The 17463-nt window shown below is 36.0% G+C and overlaps 1 protein-coding gene across 1 annotated transcript; it reads right to left on the bottom strand.

The window, feature by feature from the left end:
* Positions 1-3716: 3716 nt before the first annotated feature.
* Positions 3717-5629, bottom strand: LOC131654772 (uncharacterized). The gene is made up of 4 exons (XM_058924703.1): positions 5278-5629; positions 4794-4940; positions 4611-4681; positions 3717-4372 (listed from the first exon to the last, which is right to left on the bottom strand). The coding sequence occupies exons 1-4, from the start codon at positions 5428-5430 to the stop codon at positions 3928-3930; spliced, it is 816 nt and encodes a 271-aa protein (XP_058780686.1). The 5' UTR covers positions 5431-5629; the 3' UTR covers positions 3717-3927.
* Positions 5630-17463: the final 11834 nt, after the last annotated feature.

Below are 17463 nucleotides of genomic sequence, written 5' to 3'. Positions count from 1 at the left end.
CCTTGCTCCTGAATGTGATGCACACCTTGCAGGCCCCCAAAGATCAGCATGGATGTAATCAAGGGATCCATGTGTTCTTTGTTTGCCTTTGTTGAACTTCACTCTGCAAGATTTTCCAAGTACACAGGGTTCACAAAACTTCAGCTTTTCGACTTTGTCTCCACCAAGCAGATTTTGTTTCCCTAATTCGACCAGACCCCTTTCACTGACATGGCCCAATCTCATGTGCCAGATTTCTGTTTTCGACAAAGGTTTCGTGGATGCAACATTTGTCGAACCACTTACAACTTCAGCCTCAAGAGTATACAAGCCTTGTTTCTTCACGCCTCTCAAGACTTCCTTCGAACCCTTCATGACTCTTAGGATACTTTTCTCTCCTTGGAAAACATATCCTTTCTTGTCGAATTCACCAAGAGAAAGCAGATTTCTCTTCAAATCAGGAACATACCTGACTTCCGTCAACAACCTTATTGACTCATCATGAAGCTTGAATCTTACAGATCCAACACCTGCAATCTTGAAAGCCTTGTTGTTTCCCAGCAATACTGATCCACCATCTTGATCACATAATTCCTCGAACAAGTCTTTGTTTGGAGTCATGTGCCAAGTGCAACCTGAATCCATAATCCACTCCTTCTTAGAGTCACTGCTTGAAACCACAAGAACATCAGATGATTCGAAATCATCTTGAACAATGGCAGCGTTGCCATTATCCTTACCTCCATGATATTTCAAGCGTTCAGGGCACACCTTTCTTGTGTGACCCTCCTTCTTACAATGGTAGCACCGAATGCCAGATGCTTCGCCACTGTAAGTCTTCGACTGGCTTTTGCCTTTCTTCTTGTCGAACTTACCATCCTTTCGTAAGAGTTTTCCTTTAACGGCCAAACCTTCGCCAACAGTCGAAGGTTTATGCTCCTTTCGTTCATTCAAGTCCTTAGAGTACAAGGCTGATTGAACTTCTTCAAACGTCAGGGACTCCCTTCCATACAAGAAAGTTTCTTTGAAGTGAGCATGTGATCGAGGCAAAGAACACAATAGTAACAGCGCTTGATCTTCATCATCGATCTTCACATCAATATTTTCAAGATCAAGAATCAGCTTGTTGAACATATCCAACTGCTCAGCCAATACTTTGTCTTCAATCATCTTGAATGAATACAAAGCTTGCTTCAGGTAGAGTCGATTTACCAGCGATTTGGTCATATACAAACTTTCAAGTTTCACCCATAACCCTGATGCCGTCGTCTCCTTTGATACCTGCCGGAGAACCTTATCACCAAGGCTCAACAAAATTGCGCTGTGTGCTTTCTCGATCATATTCTTCTTCTCCGCTGCCGTCAATTCTGCATTCATGGCTGCCTCTCCCTTCAACGCTTCCAAACAACCCTGCTGAACCAGTAGGGCTTTCATCTTCAAGCGCCACAGACCGAAATCATTCACTCCGGTGAACTTTTCAATCTCATACTTTGTTGAAGGCATCTTCTCCACGCTCACCGCACCAATTTGTTGTGAATTCAATGCCAAGAACAAAGTATAAAACAAGGAAGAATAAAGGACAAGGAAGAAGAGGAACACAATAATTGGTTATAACTGCTATTCTTTCACTTTCTCTTAAAACAAGATTACAAGTTTACAAGAATAACAAATAACCTCTCTCACCCTAAATTAGGATTTGCAGCTTAGCAATGATGAGAGACTAGTATGCTATTTATAATAAAACCTAACATACTAACTAATGGGCTTTTTCAGCAAGGCCCATTACACAAGCCAACTTAATACACAAGCTAACTTAACAAATTAGGGTTTAAACACTAAAACCTAATTTAACATGCTAACAACTCTAGCATCTTCGACATCTGCATGCTAGACCCATCTTCGACTACAGCATGCACACTTCGACACCAGCATGTGAACAATCCTTCGACTTCATGCTTAACTCTGTCGAACTGTCGAACCAAGAAGCTACCCTTCGACAATACTAGAGTTCGATCCAATATCTCACACATGTAATTTGGCTCAAATATTTACTCCATGAAATGACAACCAAACATATTGCTTCTCACATTGTGTATTATGATAACTTAGCATTCTCATGCATGCTTCCAACCCTATTCTTTACTCAAAAACTAAATACTTTGAACTTGATTTATACTTCATTCGTGAAAAATTCCAAAACAAGGAACTTGAGGTCCATCACATCTCAACTTTGGATCAAGGCTATTGATGTCCTCACTAAGTCCACTTCTACAAATTTCTTTATGAAGTATAGCTACAAACAACATTAATAATTCAGTTTAGTTTTTAATAATCATTTCAATAAAAAAATAATAAACGTTAAAACGGTTTTAGTTGAACTTAAAATCAGTTTAGAATTAATTTGTATTTATAAATTGATTTTTAATCAGTTTACACTTATAAATCAATTTATATTTTGAACTCTGTTAGACCCAATTTTTTATTTATTTCAAAAATAAAATCAAAATATAAATAATCAATTTTTTATTTCAAGGAAAAAAATCATAAATCCTAAAAAATATTTTTTTCAAAGAAAAAAAATTCAAAAATATCTAACATTTTATTTATTTTCAATTATTTATTTTTAAGATACAAATTTCAGAAATATCTAACATCCTAAAAGAATCATTTTTTTACAAGGAAAAAAATATTTTTGTTTAATTTTTGGGAAAAAATAATTGTTTCTATTTTCAGAATTTTATTTTTTTTAAAAACTATTTTTTCCATTTTTGGAAATGTATTTTCTTTTAATTTATGGAAAAACTTTTTTATTTTCAAAAAACATAATTTTTCAATTTCTTGATTTATTTTTTTAAAAATAAAAAATAATATACTTTTTATTATAAAATATAATTTTGACTACTATTTTTTAAAACAAATAGTTAAATCGTTTAAATTAATTTTTAACTTAAATTTAGTTAACTGAATTGTTTATACAAATGTTTTTTTTTCGCATAAACTTTATTAAAATAAGAAGAAAAAAGAAGAATGGGACTAAACCAAGACCCTAACCAAAGAAGATACAAAGGAAAGAAACTAGGAGAATCTAAAGTTTGGAAGGCTAACTTGTTTCTAACTAGATTTTGTCTAATTAGAATGGGAGGAAAAGCCCACCAATAGAAATCATTGGTTGACAAACCTATAGAGGCATGCTTGTCAACACATTGATTTCCTTCTCTATGTATATGAGAGAAAAAACAATGTGTTCTCTTTGCTAACAACATATGGTCTGAGATTTGTGTATACTTGGCAAAGTATTAATATTTTTTTCATTCAGTTCAATTCAATTTGAGTATATAGTTTAGTTAATCATACTTTTGCACACCCTTTCTACAAATCAAAGATTTATGATCATATTCACCATCACCAGAGGTGTAAAGTAAATTTAAGGACCTAGTCAAAGTTAATAACAATGAATTGGTCAAACTTATTAGTTAGTTAATTATCATTAATTAACTAATCCCTTTATCATACACTTGCATATATTATGATCTCTATTGTAATTCAATTAATTCAACCAATATAATTACTCGTGAATATTTAGCTACTTAATTAGTTTTCTCTTATCTTGTTAATAAAATTTAACACTCCTTATATGAAACTTCAAGTGCTTCTGAGAATAAACTCTAGGAGCCCCCTTCCAGAATATTTCTATAAGCTCAGCGTGTATGGAGCTACTTATTAAATGGTTGCTTAAATTTAGCTGAAGTAATAGTGTAAAAGCACTCCTCATTTTCATCAAAAATGTTGCTTACAAAAGACACATACAACATAATGCAAGCTTGTAGAATCAGTAAAGTTTGAGACATGAAGAATATTTTAATCTTACAGTTTAAGTTATCTTACAACAATCCCTTTCTTCTTCTTTTTTATAACCTTTATTAAAAAAAAATTGTAAGGCAATTCTTCTTACACTCTTCTTCTTTTATGACTTAAAATGAAATCGTCGTCGTCATCACTGTCACTCTCGATTTTCCTTTTGGCTTTAATGTCGCCATTATTTAATTTCTGTTGTGGCTTCTGTGAAGATCCAGTATTATTTGGTCTCGGTTGTGGCTTCACTGTAGATCCAGTATTGTTTGGTTTCGGCTGCAGCTTCTCTGTAGATCCAGTATTATTTGGTCTCGGCTGTGGCCTCTCTGTAGATCCAATATTATTTGGTCTCGGCTGCGGCCTCTCTGTAGATCCAATATTATTTGGTCTTGGCTGCAGCTTCTGTGAAGATGCGGTTTTAGTTGGCGGCTTTGATGATGACTTAGCCGGAGTCCCGCTACGAAGCTCCTTTTGCTTTCTTTGCTTCTTTTCCAATGCTTTCTTAGCTCTTTCAGGAGACAATAATCCATGTTCCATTAACCTGCACGGGATAAAAACATCGAAAATTTTCAACTGTCTGTACATATAATCTGATATCAATTTTCGACAGTTTTTTATGAATTTTCATACTGGAACAAAATCTGAAATCAAACATTGCTAGATCCTAATTTATGAACATTCATTTCCTTTCTCATCAACCAAATTTAACACAAATTAAAGATCTGAACCTAATGAAAGAAATAGATGGTTAACAACAGCAATATTGGATGGAAACTCACCAAAATTCCGCCATTTCACTTGTCGGTATCTGTTTCGACAACGACTCATAGAAAATCCTCAAGGGTTCTTTCTGCAAACACAAGGTACGATTATGAACAAACATCATGTATCAGTCCGAATTGATCTCTTGATACATAGATTGAATTCTAAATATCCAGAATAAACTGTGAAAAATTACGAACCTCTTGAGGTGGATCGTGTTTCTGGCCAGGCAAATTGTAGACTTTCCTCTCTCTCACTTTGGTGGTAGTAGTTTTCCTCTTCGTCGTCTTTGTTGTCGTCGTTGTTTTCGATGATGACGACGAAATTGTTGTCGGTTTCGACTTAACCTATCAAATTCATACAAAACAGAATTGTCATTCTAAACTGAAACTAACAAATCTTAACAAATTCTCAACTAATACCAACCAACTTATCACCATCATTAGCAAAAATTCAACTATATATCTAACAAATCACCAACAATATCTAACAACTACTAACATTAACTAACACAATTAATAGAAATAATAACTGTTGCATGATTATATGATTATGAACCCTAACAAAATCACATAATTATGAACCTTAACTCTCAACAAAGTATAAAAACATAAAATCAATAAACCCTAAGTATAATTCAATATCAATTATTACAATTGAATCCCAAAATTGAATTGTTGATACCTCAGATTTAGTGACAGTGGTGACAGATTTCATCTTATTTGAGCTGGGGAGACTCTTACTGAGAGATGAAGAGTCGGTAATTTTAGGCTTGGAAGGGGTAATTTGGGAAGTTGGTTTGATCTTCATCACTGGAGTGGTTTTGGACTCAGCCATGTCTTTGAAAGCTGTTATCTACTGTATGTATAGGTTATTGAGTGAATTTGTTTTGACTGTGATGGGAATTTATATTCAAAATTTTGTGATATAAAAGGTAAAAAAATAAAGAGATGGATTTGGGAGTTGGATCTTGGTGGTAGAGAAAGATTGAGAAGATGAGATTACACAGATGACAGAGACAGAGTTGTATACAATGTTTTTAGTATATTCACTGATTTTAACGTTCATTAACGGTGGTCAGAAACACGTGTAATTAGACATGTACTATATTGGTCTTCCAATGTTTTTAGTATATTTATCAATTTTATTCTTAAAATTGTGTTTTTCTTTTTTAAAATAGGCGTGGTTTGAATTTTTTAAAATATATCACTTTTTGGTCAAATTAACTTTTTTATTTGTCATTTTTTATTATATTATATATGTATATATATAAAAATTTATTAATATTTTTCCTTTTTAATAATATTAATACTTATGTATTACTTTATGTTATCTATTTTTCTTTCAGAAAAAATAGTTAAAAATTTTATCAACAGATTAATAATTAATATTACATTTTATTTAGAAGATGAATACCAAATTTTTTTTAGACAAAGAGACAGATAATAATATAAAAAATGTGTATAGTATAATACTTTGAAAGTAGTATAATTTTGATTAAATAGCATATTTAAAAGAAATAATCATTTTAAATTAAAAAGTAAAATAATACTTATTTTGAAGCCAAAAAAACATTATAGACGTCACTCTCAAATTTATGATAATAGTAACTATACTTTTTCCATTATATATAATTCTTTATGTATTTTTGTTGATATGTGTGAGATTAATTGTCAGTTGGATTATTCACTATGAAATAAACAAATAATGTTTTTCTCTTTTATATATTTTCTATTTTTTAAATATATATAATAACTTAAATATAAATAAATTATATATTTTCTATTTCCTATTTAAATAATGAAATAATGTTTTTCGATTATATATTCTTCCCATTTTTAAATATACATATTAATTTAAATATAAATAAATTATAAATAATATATATTTCCTATTTAGATAAAGTAATAATGTTTTTCTATTGTATATACTTCCTATTTTTTAAATATATATAGTAATTTTAATATAAGTAAATTATTAATTATTAATTATATATGTGTTTTTTGACAATTATATATGTTAATAATATATATTTACTATTTAAATTATCTTTCAATTTTTTTTATTTAAAAACAATTTCAAATAGATACCAAATGTTGTTAATACATAGCAAAATGATAATTTGACACTCTCATACAACAACATTAGCAAAATGATAATTTGACACTCTCATACAACAACATTGTATTTGTATACACCCACTGAACAAGTTTTGATTTTTAAATAATTTATTTTGGTTTGGTTTTTTTGCAAAAATTATTTTCTTTCATAAAATATACTTCCTCCATCCTAAATTATAAGAGAAAAAAAAATATTTTTCTTGTCCCAAACTATAAGAGAGAAAAATTAACTTTCCTCTTTTTAAGGTGGAATTAAATGCAAATTGCATTTAATTTATTTTATCTCTCATTTTTTTTATAAACAACCACCAATTAGAATTGTTTTAACATATTCCCAAGACAATTATTACAAGAAAATTGCAAAAAATCATCTAAATTATTGTGTTTTTATTTTTTCTTAATAAATGTGTTTTTTGTTTTTTCTCTTATATTTTGCGACGGAGGAAGTACCCTGTAAATTACGGTGTATGTAAAAAATAAGTGTTAAATAGCATGACTCTATCACATATCTAGACTAGAAGTTTATAGAAAAAAAAAACCCTCTTTTGAAGGTTTTCTCTAAATCATGGTGGATAATGTGATAATTCCTTCGTAGTTCTTTGATCTTAAACACATTATGTCAACAATATTTATAACGGTTAAATATGTTATTTTTTGTGTTAAGCGTGTATGTGTTGCTGTAGAATTTAACAGAGTCGATGTAGTATGTATTCGACAAAGTCAAATACAATTTGTATTAAGTCGAAGTTAGAGAATTGAATGCATGTTGTAATAAATCGAAGGGGTTTATTTTGATAACTATTTGATGTGCAAATAATCTCATTTTAAATAGAAAAACTTTGTGTACTTGTTTTTAATTAATCAATACTTTTTTTCTCTTCTCCTAAAAACCTATCTTCTATTTTCTTTTCGAAATTGCCCTCTCATGGAATATTGGTCATTTTGTTATTTTGATGCTTTGTATTTTTAATTAGAAAATTTCTTTAGCCACCTCCCTATGGGGGTCACCCCCAGCGAAAATCCCAAAATACCCCTGCTTCGGAAATGAACTTCCGAAGCGCTTTTTTTTTAAAAAAATTTCCACAATTCGGAAGTGCATCTCCGAAAACACCTCATGGGCGGTGTCTTCGGAGATGAACTTCCGAAAACACCTCATGGGGGTGAATTCGGAAATGAACTTCCGAATTATGCAGAAACTGTGTTTTTTTTTATGTTTTTTCTTAAACAGTCTCGCATTTTAATTAAACGCAAACGCCAAATAAAATAAGCAACAGATAAACTGAAAATACTAATATGATAAATCCAATCCAAATAATATATACAAACCGAAAATAATAATAATACTGTGCGAAAGATACAATCCGAATATCAAAAAATAAATAAACCCGACCACTACTGGGTGTGCCTAACCCTCTCACCCTGGGCCCTCCTCTGCCGCCTGTACCCCGCCGCACAGCCCGCATCAGTGACGATCATCTCCATCACGGCGACTGCCTCTGGACCGCCCTGATGAACGACACCTCGATCCAACGCGTCCCGCCCAAGCATCTCTATCCGCTGGCAGATCGGCATGAGATCAATGGCGTGGTCATCCTCGGCCTGCTGGTTCTCCAGGATCTCCTCATGTGCTGGCCTAGGAGCGCCGGGATCGTCGGGTCTCAGCAGAGGATGGGACACCCGATAGAACCATGTGACGTACCCCTCCTCACTGTGTCAGTCCTGTGTGACCCGAGTGAGACGGTACTCCTGCGGTACCACATGCTGCTGCCACTCCGCCCATATGGCAGTGAGCTGCACTCGGGTCACTCTGTCGGGAGCAGCCTCAAAGGGTGACCTGGGTATCCGCTGCACGAACCCGAACTGACGCATGCACCGCTCAGGGAGATACCGGACCATGATGCCGGTCCCGCATGCCAATCAGCCTGAATATAAAGCAATGTCGTCAAAGGGGACAATCTGAGCGTAGTCGGCGAACGGCCTCCAGGTGACGTCGTCGTGCATCGTGCAGTCCAAGTACAAACGGTATGGTCCCACCGCATCGTTCCCCCTCTGGAGAGCGTATCTGGCGGCCCTGGGCATGGCGTCAACGTACGCAGGATCGATGTGGAAGCCGTGGATGCGGGAGAAGTAGGAGATGATCCAGCTCTGAAACACAAATACGATAATGTATTAAAAAAAATACGAAACATAAATAAATAAATAAATAAATACGATAATGTGTTAAAATAAAACGTACCGTAAGTAGTGTGCAGGATCCGACCAACTGCCTCGTCCTCCAGTTGGAGGCCTCATTCAGCTTCTGGTAGAGGTATGCCAGAGTAGCTGCCCCCAATTCCACTGGTGAACGGTATCCAGGTCCATAAAGTAGCGGAGGTAGGTCACGTCGACGTACCTGGCACTCTTGTCCACAAAGCATGCAGCGCCTACCACATGCATGTACCAGCACCGGAGAGCGCAGCTGCGGTGATAGTGTGTGAACAGCTCGTCACCCGCATCCTCGGATTCGGCCGCCGACACCAAGTGGTGCTCGAAATAGGCGCTCAGTGTGGTGAACCGGATATGAGGCCCAGAAGTCGTGGCGCACTCAAAGTGAGCAACCTCGTGCTCCATGCCTAAATAGAGCGTCATCCACTCAATGGCCTCGACCCTCTGGATCTTGGAGTGGTGCAACAGCGGCCCCCTAATCGGCAGGTGGAGAAGACACTGCACGTCATGCAAGGTGATCGTCATCTCCCCAACCGGCAAGTGGAAAGAGGACGTCTCCTTGTGCCAGCGCTCCACAAAAGCCCCCTGCATGCCGGTGCTGATAGTGGTGTACCCCGTCATGCAGAGTCCGCTGAGCCCTGAACCTCGCACATGGTCGTTAAACCACTCAGCTGCTGGTTTAAACAGACTGAAAATTTTGCGGGCGTGGTTGACCATTTTCAGCGGCTCTCTCTCCTGTTACAAAAAAAAACAAATAAGCGACATATATTAAATAAGCGACATATATTAAATAAGCGACAAATAAACGGTTAAATTATAAAAAATGGTGACAAATAAACGGTTAAATTAAAAAAAATACCTCTCCCTCCCAGATCCGCCGAGCGACGTGATCGTGGTAGTGAATCAGCACGGAAGTGTCAAAGGGCCCTCCCGGATAGCCGTCCTCCTGCTCATCCTCCTCCTCGGCTGGAGGGTCAACATCCGGTACACCCTCCGGCTCGTGGTATGGCACTGGCACCTCCTCCTCCTACTGCTCCTCCTCCTCCTCTCGCTGGCGGAAAGAAGATACCCGAGCCAGCCGACTCCTAGATCCAGATGAAGAGGTACCCTCTCCCACGTCCTCGGGTACTCGCACACAGCGTCCCCGGCCACGCCCCCGTCCCTGTGTCGACGCCAGCTGCGCCGCCGCCCGCTCGCGTCTAGCCGACGCAGTCTGGGTCTCCCTACCCTGTCTGACGCGTGCTGGTTAGTTGCCTGACATGTTCCTGTAAACAATCGAAATTGATTAATATGCGAGACAAAATAAAAAACAAAAAAAAATTCACTTCTGATACAGTTCGGAAGTTCATTTCCGAAAACTGGGATGGAGGTGTTTTCGGAAATGAACTTTCGAAACACCCCTGCGCAGAGCTTCTCTGCAACCTCCAATGGCAGACCCAAAAAACCTACACCAAAACTATTTTTATGCCTACTAAACATCCTAATATCAGTACTAACCTATCTTAATGTGATTTTTTCAGTTTCTAAACACCTTAATAGAGTTTATTCAAATAGATCTAAAACTTGAAAAAACAATGATAAACTTACCAATTAGTGTTTGATGATGAGTTTGGTTGAGATTGGAAGAAGACTTGGGCAATCTCTTTGATCTTACACTTGCTTTTTGCAGAAAATTTGAAGAGGGGTTATGTTTTGATTTGAATTAGGGTAAAATGTTTGGGGAGGGGGAGTGTTTTGATAAATCTGCAAAACGCGCAGTATTTCGGAAGTTCATTTCCGAAATGCTGTTTTCAGAAATGAACTTCCGAAATAAGACAATTTTTTCAAAAAAAAAGGCGTTTTCGGAGATGCATCTCCGAAACCACCTTTTTCCTTGCATTTCGGAAGTTCATTTCCGAAGTCAGGGGTAGTATGGACTTTTCACCAGAGGTGGACTAGAAGGTATGGAGGTTGGCAAAGAAATTTTCTTTAATTATTATCGTTTGTTTTGAGTTTTCTTTCTATATTAATCATCAAACAAGTGTTAAAGCATATTTTCCATGCATTTGTTGAGAAAGATAACACTTAAACACCTAATACAAGATCAGTGGATAATTAATTATCTCTCGATCAAACTTTTCCCACTATAATAATAATAGTAACGATAACAATGGAACATCAAAAATTTCTTATGTTTAAATGAATAATAATACAAACGTATTATTACAACTCTCCCCAACAAATATTGTGGATAACCTCTCTTTTGGATTTGTTTCTCAAAAGGATTTTCACTTTTATGATGTTTATAGAAATGAAACAACTGAAGCTTATATAGCCAAACCATGCAACAAGTTGATGGCTATAATGTAAAGAGAAAAATTATCTTTCATAAGTTCACCAAGGAATACTCACGTACTTTCAATTCCATTTTCTATAAATGTTAATGTTTCTCTTTCTTTCTCTCTCCACATAAAGAGCAAAACCCATCAATCTCCCCCTTCCGATTTAGGTGGAGGGCTCCATCAATCCAGCAGCTCTCTTGCAGAACTCGTACTTGTCCTTGGGTAAGGACTTGGTCATCATATTTGAGCAATTGTCATCAGTATGGATTTTCTCAAGCTGCAGTTGCTTGGAATCCAACATATCATGTATCCAATGATATCTCACGTCAATATGCTTTGACCTTGAGTGAAAGCTTGAATTCTTACTCAAGTGGATAGCGCTCTGATTATCACAATACACGGCGTACTTCTGCTGGTTTTTCCCTAATTCATACAAGAATCGCTTCATCCATAACATTTCCTTGCAAGCTTCTGTTGTTGCAATGAACTCTGTCTCTGTGGTAGACAAAGCAACACACTTTTATAGTTTCGACTGCCACGATACAACTCCTCCTGAATATGTAATCAAGAATCTAGAAGTTGATTTCCTAGAACCATTATCTCCCGCCATATATGCATCTGTGTAGCCAATTAGTTCAATTTGTCTACTTCCAAAACAAAAATTCATTTTGGAAGTTCCTCTGAGATATCACAAGATCCACTCCACAGCACTTAAATGCTCTTTTCCTGGATTGGCCAAGAATCTACTAACGACACCAACCACGTGTGTTATATCTGCTCGTGTACATACCATTGCATACATCGTGCTTCCAACAGTTGAGGCATATGGAACCATGTTCATCTCTTTCTTTTCTATTTCACTTGTTGGACTCTGCGTTGAACTAAGACAAAAGTGACTAGCAAGTGGAGTAGCAACTGGCTTTGTGATTTCCATGTGAAAACGCTCTAACACCTTCTCGATATATTTTTCTTGTGACAGCCACAACTTGTGTTCCTTCTGATCATGGCGGATGGACATACCAAGAATAGGTTTTGCTGGTCCTAAGTCTTTCATAGCAAAATACTTCTTCATTTCAGCCTTCAGCTTGCCGATCATATCATTGTTTTGTCCTACAATCAACATATCATCAACATACAAGAGTAATATGATGAACTCACCATCATAAAATCTCTTCACAAACACATAATGATCAGAATTAGTTCTTCGGTATCCATGATCAATCATGAAGGAATCAAACTTCTTGTACCATTGACGTGGTGCCTGTTTAAGTCCGCATAAACTCTTTTTTAGTTGATACGCCAAGTTTTCTTTGACTTTGACTTTGAATCCCTCTGGCTGATCCATGTAAATTTCTTCTTCTAAATCACCATGAAGAAACGAAGTATTGACATCTAGCTGTTCCACTTCTAGATCCAAACTTGCAGCCAAACCAAGCACTACCCGGATTGATGACATCTTGACCACGGGTGAAAAAATCTCTTAAAAATCAATGTCTTTCTGTTGACTAAGGCCTTTCACAACTAATCTTTCCTTGTATCTAGGTAGTGAGTTATTTTCTTCAATCTTTAACTCGTACATCCATTTGCTTTTTAGTGCTCTTTTACCTTTCTATAAAACTACCAACTTATACGCCAGGTTCTCATGCAAGGATTGCATTTCTTCCTGCATGGCTTTCAACCACTCTTCTTTGTGGACATCCATCATAGCTTCTTCATAAGACTCTGGTTCTCCCCCGTCAGTGAGTAAAAAAAATTACGTTACAGGATATTTGGTTTGCTGTTTAGGTAACCTAAATGACCTTTTTACTTTAGGAACTTGTGTTTCATCCTCATAGTCTTTAACCATATCTTCATTATCACCATCTCTTCTATTACCATATGTTACTTCTTTAGTTGGACCATTATTAATTGGAGGTTCATTTTCGGCATCTCCAATATCTTCAATTTCATCTCCCCTGTAAATCTCTGGAGGAGGAATTGGATCCAAGTTGATTGGATGTTCTCTAGAAATAACAGGCTTGACTATCTTTTGAATATCTTCAACATTCTGGTCTTCAAAGAAGACAACATCTTTGCTTCTAATAATCTTCTTCTCTACAGGATCCCATAACATGCACCCAAATTCTTAATTTCCATATCCCAAGAAGATGCAGTCCTTCGACTTTGAGTCGAGTTTTGATCTCTCATCTTTTGGAACATGAACAAACTCTCTACAATGGAACACCTTCAAGTGATTGTAGGATACATCTTTACCTGTCCAAAATCTATTTGTAATATCACCATTCAATGGAGCTGAAGGGGATAAGTTGATTAAATCAACTTCAGTCATCAGAACCTCGCCCCTAAAAATTCTTTGGTAACTTGGCATGAGATAACATTGTTCTCACTCTTTCAACAATAGTTTTGTTCATTCTCTCAGCTACTCCATTGTGATAAGGTTTCTTCGGAACGTATCGTTCATGCCGGATTCTATTACTCATACAATAATGTTTGAAATCTCCTATAAATTCTCCTCCATTGTTAGTGCAAACACATTTTAACTTCTTTCCAGTTTCTCGCTCAACGCTAACGTGAAACTGTTTCAATACTACAAACACTTGGTCTTTTGTATTAAGGGAATACACCCATACCTTTCTGGAATGGTCATAAATAAAGGTAACAAAATACCTTGCACCTCCAAGAGTACTAGTGGTCATTGGCCCACAAACATCAGAATGTACCAAATCTAAAACATGTGGTTTTCTATGTGGGGCCTTATATTGAAATGAAGCTCTATGCTGCTTTCCAGATAAACAATGTGTACATGGCTTAAGAGATATTTTCAATCCCTTCACACCTTCAAAAGTACCTTTTTTTTGCAAGAACTTGAAGTCCCTTGTCACTCATATGTCCGAGTTGTTTATACCATAGCTCGACTAAGGAGTCTTCTACGAGATCATTCACACACCCATTATTGACTTTGGCTTCTATCATATAAAGGGTGCTTACTTTCTTTCCTCGGTCTACTACCAAGGAACATTTTGTTAGCTTCCATTTCCTATCTCAAAACACACTAGTATAGCCTTCTTCGTCTAGTAGTCCGGTGTATATTAGATTGAGACGCATGTCAGGAACATTTCTCACATCTTTAAATGTTAAGTAACAACCGGTGTTTTTTTATAGACAAATATCTCATTTCCCCATAATTTTGGATGTATTATCATTGCCCATCCTCACATGACCAATTTCACCTCTTGTATAAGATGAAAAGAAATCCCTTTGTAATGTTATATGGAATGATGCACTAGAATCCACGACCCAACCTAATTCTTGTGATGTCAAATTAACATGACCATCATCACAAGAAAATATTACTCGCATTGCCATTTTCTTGTTGATCTCTTTTGAAATTCCTACACTCTCTCTTCATGTGACCTTTCTCGTGACAGTAAAAACATTTAACACATTTTCTTGCCCATGATCTTCCATTGAACTTATCTCTAGACTTGCCTATATTATTGAACTTCCTGTGGATACTTCTTCCACGATACTCTGTGACAAGCGCCTCAGACTCTAACGTCATTCCTTGTTCCTTCCGACGGGATTTTTCGTTGAACATGCTATCTTTTACTATGTCCAATGTTAGAACACCTTGTGGTGCCGAGTTACTCAATGAAACCACAAGTGTGTCCCAATTGTCATGCAAGGAACTTAATAATAACAATGCTTGCAATTCATTGTCAAGCACCATCTTCATATTGGTGATTTAATTTATCAATCTTTGAAAATCACTCAAGTGTTCAGAAGCACTTCGAGTTTCTCTATATTTGAGATTCACCAATCTCCGAGTAGTTGAGGCTTTATTCTGGGCAGTCTTTCTCTCGTACAATGTTTCAAGTTTCGCCAATAATGTGAACGCAATTTTTTCTTGCGCAACATGATGAAAGACACTTTGATTTATCCATTGATGAATTTGTCCAACAATTTTCCTATTCATCACATTCCAGTCTTCATCTGACTTGCCGGTTGGCTTCGTCCCTTTATCTTGCAAAAAGGAAGAAGTGACTGAAATCTCAAAAGTTCTCTTTGCTTGTGAGCTATCATCATTACAAAGGTGCAATTCCAGAAGCCTCTTGGAACCTGAATGCATGAGTTGAATTAACTGAGTTTTAGGACTGGAGATCATCACGAAGAAGGGGTGGGTACAATCAAAAATTTTGAGCCTTATATCCTTTGTTTCTGAAACCATGAACCTAGCCACGTTACAACCTTCAAAAGACCTAATTGAAGCAAGGTTTGTTTGAAAGCATACTACAACAAGGTTACGTAAGCTGACTCCTATGAGATTTGCCAATCATTTGTTTTGATACCATATCTTTGCTTTATCTTTCACTTTGAACGTCTTAACCTTTATGTTTTGACCAGTGATTCCACTTTGCTTTACATCAATAACATCATTCCAATAATGACTTTGATTTCAAAAATATGCTTTGATCATTGCATTAAAATTAACATTCTTGAATGAACATTTTATTTGCAAGTAAGCACTCATATTTCAGGAAGTTCAAACAGTCGAGAAACTTGATCAGTGATCCTATCAGGGGCACATTACTTCAAGATCCTGTTGTTCAGATGTTCAGTTCAAGATTTGTTGATCAGAATATAATTTCAAGACTTATACTGGGGCAAGCCATCCCAACATGTATTTCAAGAATTGAAGCCATGATCAGTTCATCCCTAGTACAATTCAACTGAAGCCATGATCAGTTAACTTGCAACAATTAATGAATCAGGGGCAATCTTCTTCAGCAATCCCCAAGCAGTTCATCAGTCCTTCGCAAAGGATCATCAGTTTGATACAGCTACCAATGTGACAAGAAGTGTGTCCAAGCATCTTCTTCATAATCAGTGTTGGCAGAGCTCCCGCGTTGAGGAATCAGAGTTCCTATCGTGCCTCACAAAAGAGTCTACCTCAATCGTCACAAATTATCGCATTGCATTAAGCATTCATCATGCATAAAATTTTTTTATCATCATGCATAAAAAAAACAAATTCATATTCATTTACATTCTTCCGAGGTCTTGTTATTATCAACATCTTACCTTGAGATCAAAGTCCAACTCACTTGGCACCTACCAAAAACAGATACTTGTTTGTCTTCTCCGTCTAGTGCTATTCCTAGATGTCTCTTTCTTTCAGTGCCATTCCTGAAAGATGTTTCCCACTTTATTCAGTGTCGTTCCTGGATATTGTGATTTCTTGCCTCATTCAGTGCCATGTCTGAGTGTTGTGATTCTTTCTTCTTTCAGTACCATTCCTGAAAGATGTTTCTCACTTAATTCAGTGTTGTTCCTGGATATTGTGATCCCTTACCTCATTCAGTGCCATGTCTGAGTGTTGTGATTCTTTCTTCTTTCAGTGTCATTCCTGAAAGATGTTTCTCACTTTATTCAGTGCTGTTCCTGGATATTGTGATCCCTTACCTCATTCAAAGTCATTCCTGAGTGTTGTGATTTTTCTTTCTGTCAGTGCCATTCCCGAAAGATGTTTCTCACTTTATTCACTGCCATTATTGGATATTGTGATTTCTTACCTCATTCAGTGCCATTCCAGAGTGTTGTGATTCTTCTTTCTGTCAGTGCCATTCCTGAAAGATGTTTCTCACCTTATTCAGTGCCTTTCCTGGATATCGTGATTTTCTCACTTCATTCAATGCCATTCCTGAGTGTTGTGATCTTCACCTTATTCACTACTATTCTTGAATATCGTGATCCTTTTATCTAGTGCCATTCCTGGATATCATTTTCTCACTTCATTCAATGCTATTCTCGGATGTTGTTGTCATACCCCAAAATTTGCCCTCATATATTTGAAAATGTCATTTTATTTCAAATAAGTTACACATGACAGTTGGTAAGAATTTGAGGGTAAAAATTACAAGAGCGAGAGGTCCCAGGTTCAAATCTCACTTCTAACTTTTTTTATTTGATTCTAACTTTTTAATTATTAATTATTTTTAAAATTATTTCTTACCATTATTATTCACAAAAACACAACAAAAAAAAGTTTGAATGATTTTGTTTTTTTTTCATTTTTAGATTGTAATCTCTATTTTAAGAGAGAATCAAAATAATTGATTAAGATAGTCACAAACCTAAATCAAACAATATTTGATTTTTGAATTTGTAATTATGTTAATTGATTATTGGTTTTTCCTTTTTAATCATTTTAACCTAGTTTACTA

This window comes from Vicia villosa, linkage group LG3 (genome assembly GCF_029867415.1).
Source record: "Vicia villosa cultivar HV-30 ecotype Madison, WI linkage group LG3, Vvil1.0, whole genome shotgun sequence".
Classification (NCBI taxonomy): Eukaryota; Viridiplantae; Streptophyta; class Magnoliopsida; order Fabales; family Fabaceae; genus Vicia; species Vicia villosa.
The sequence above is the reverse complement of the archived record's forward strand: the minus strand, read 5'-3'. Positions and strand labels throughout refer to the sequence as shown.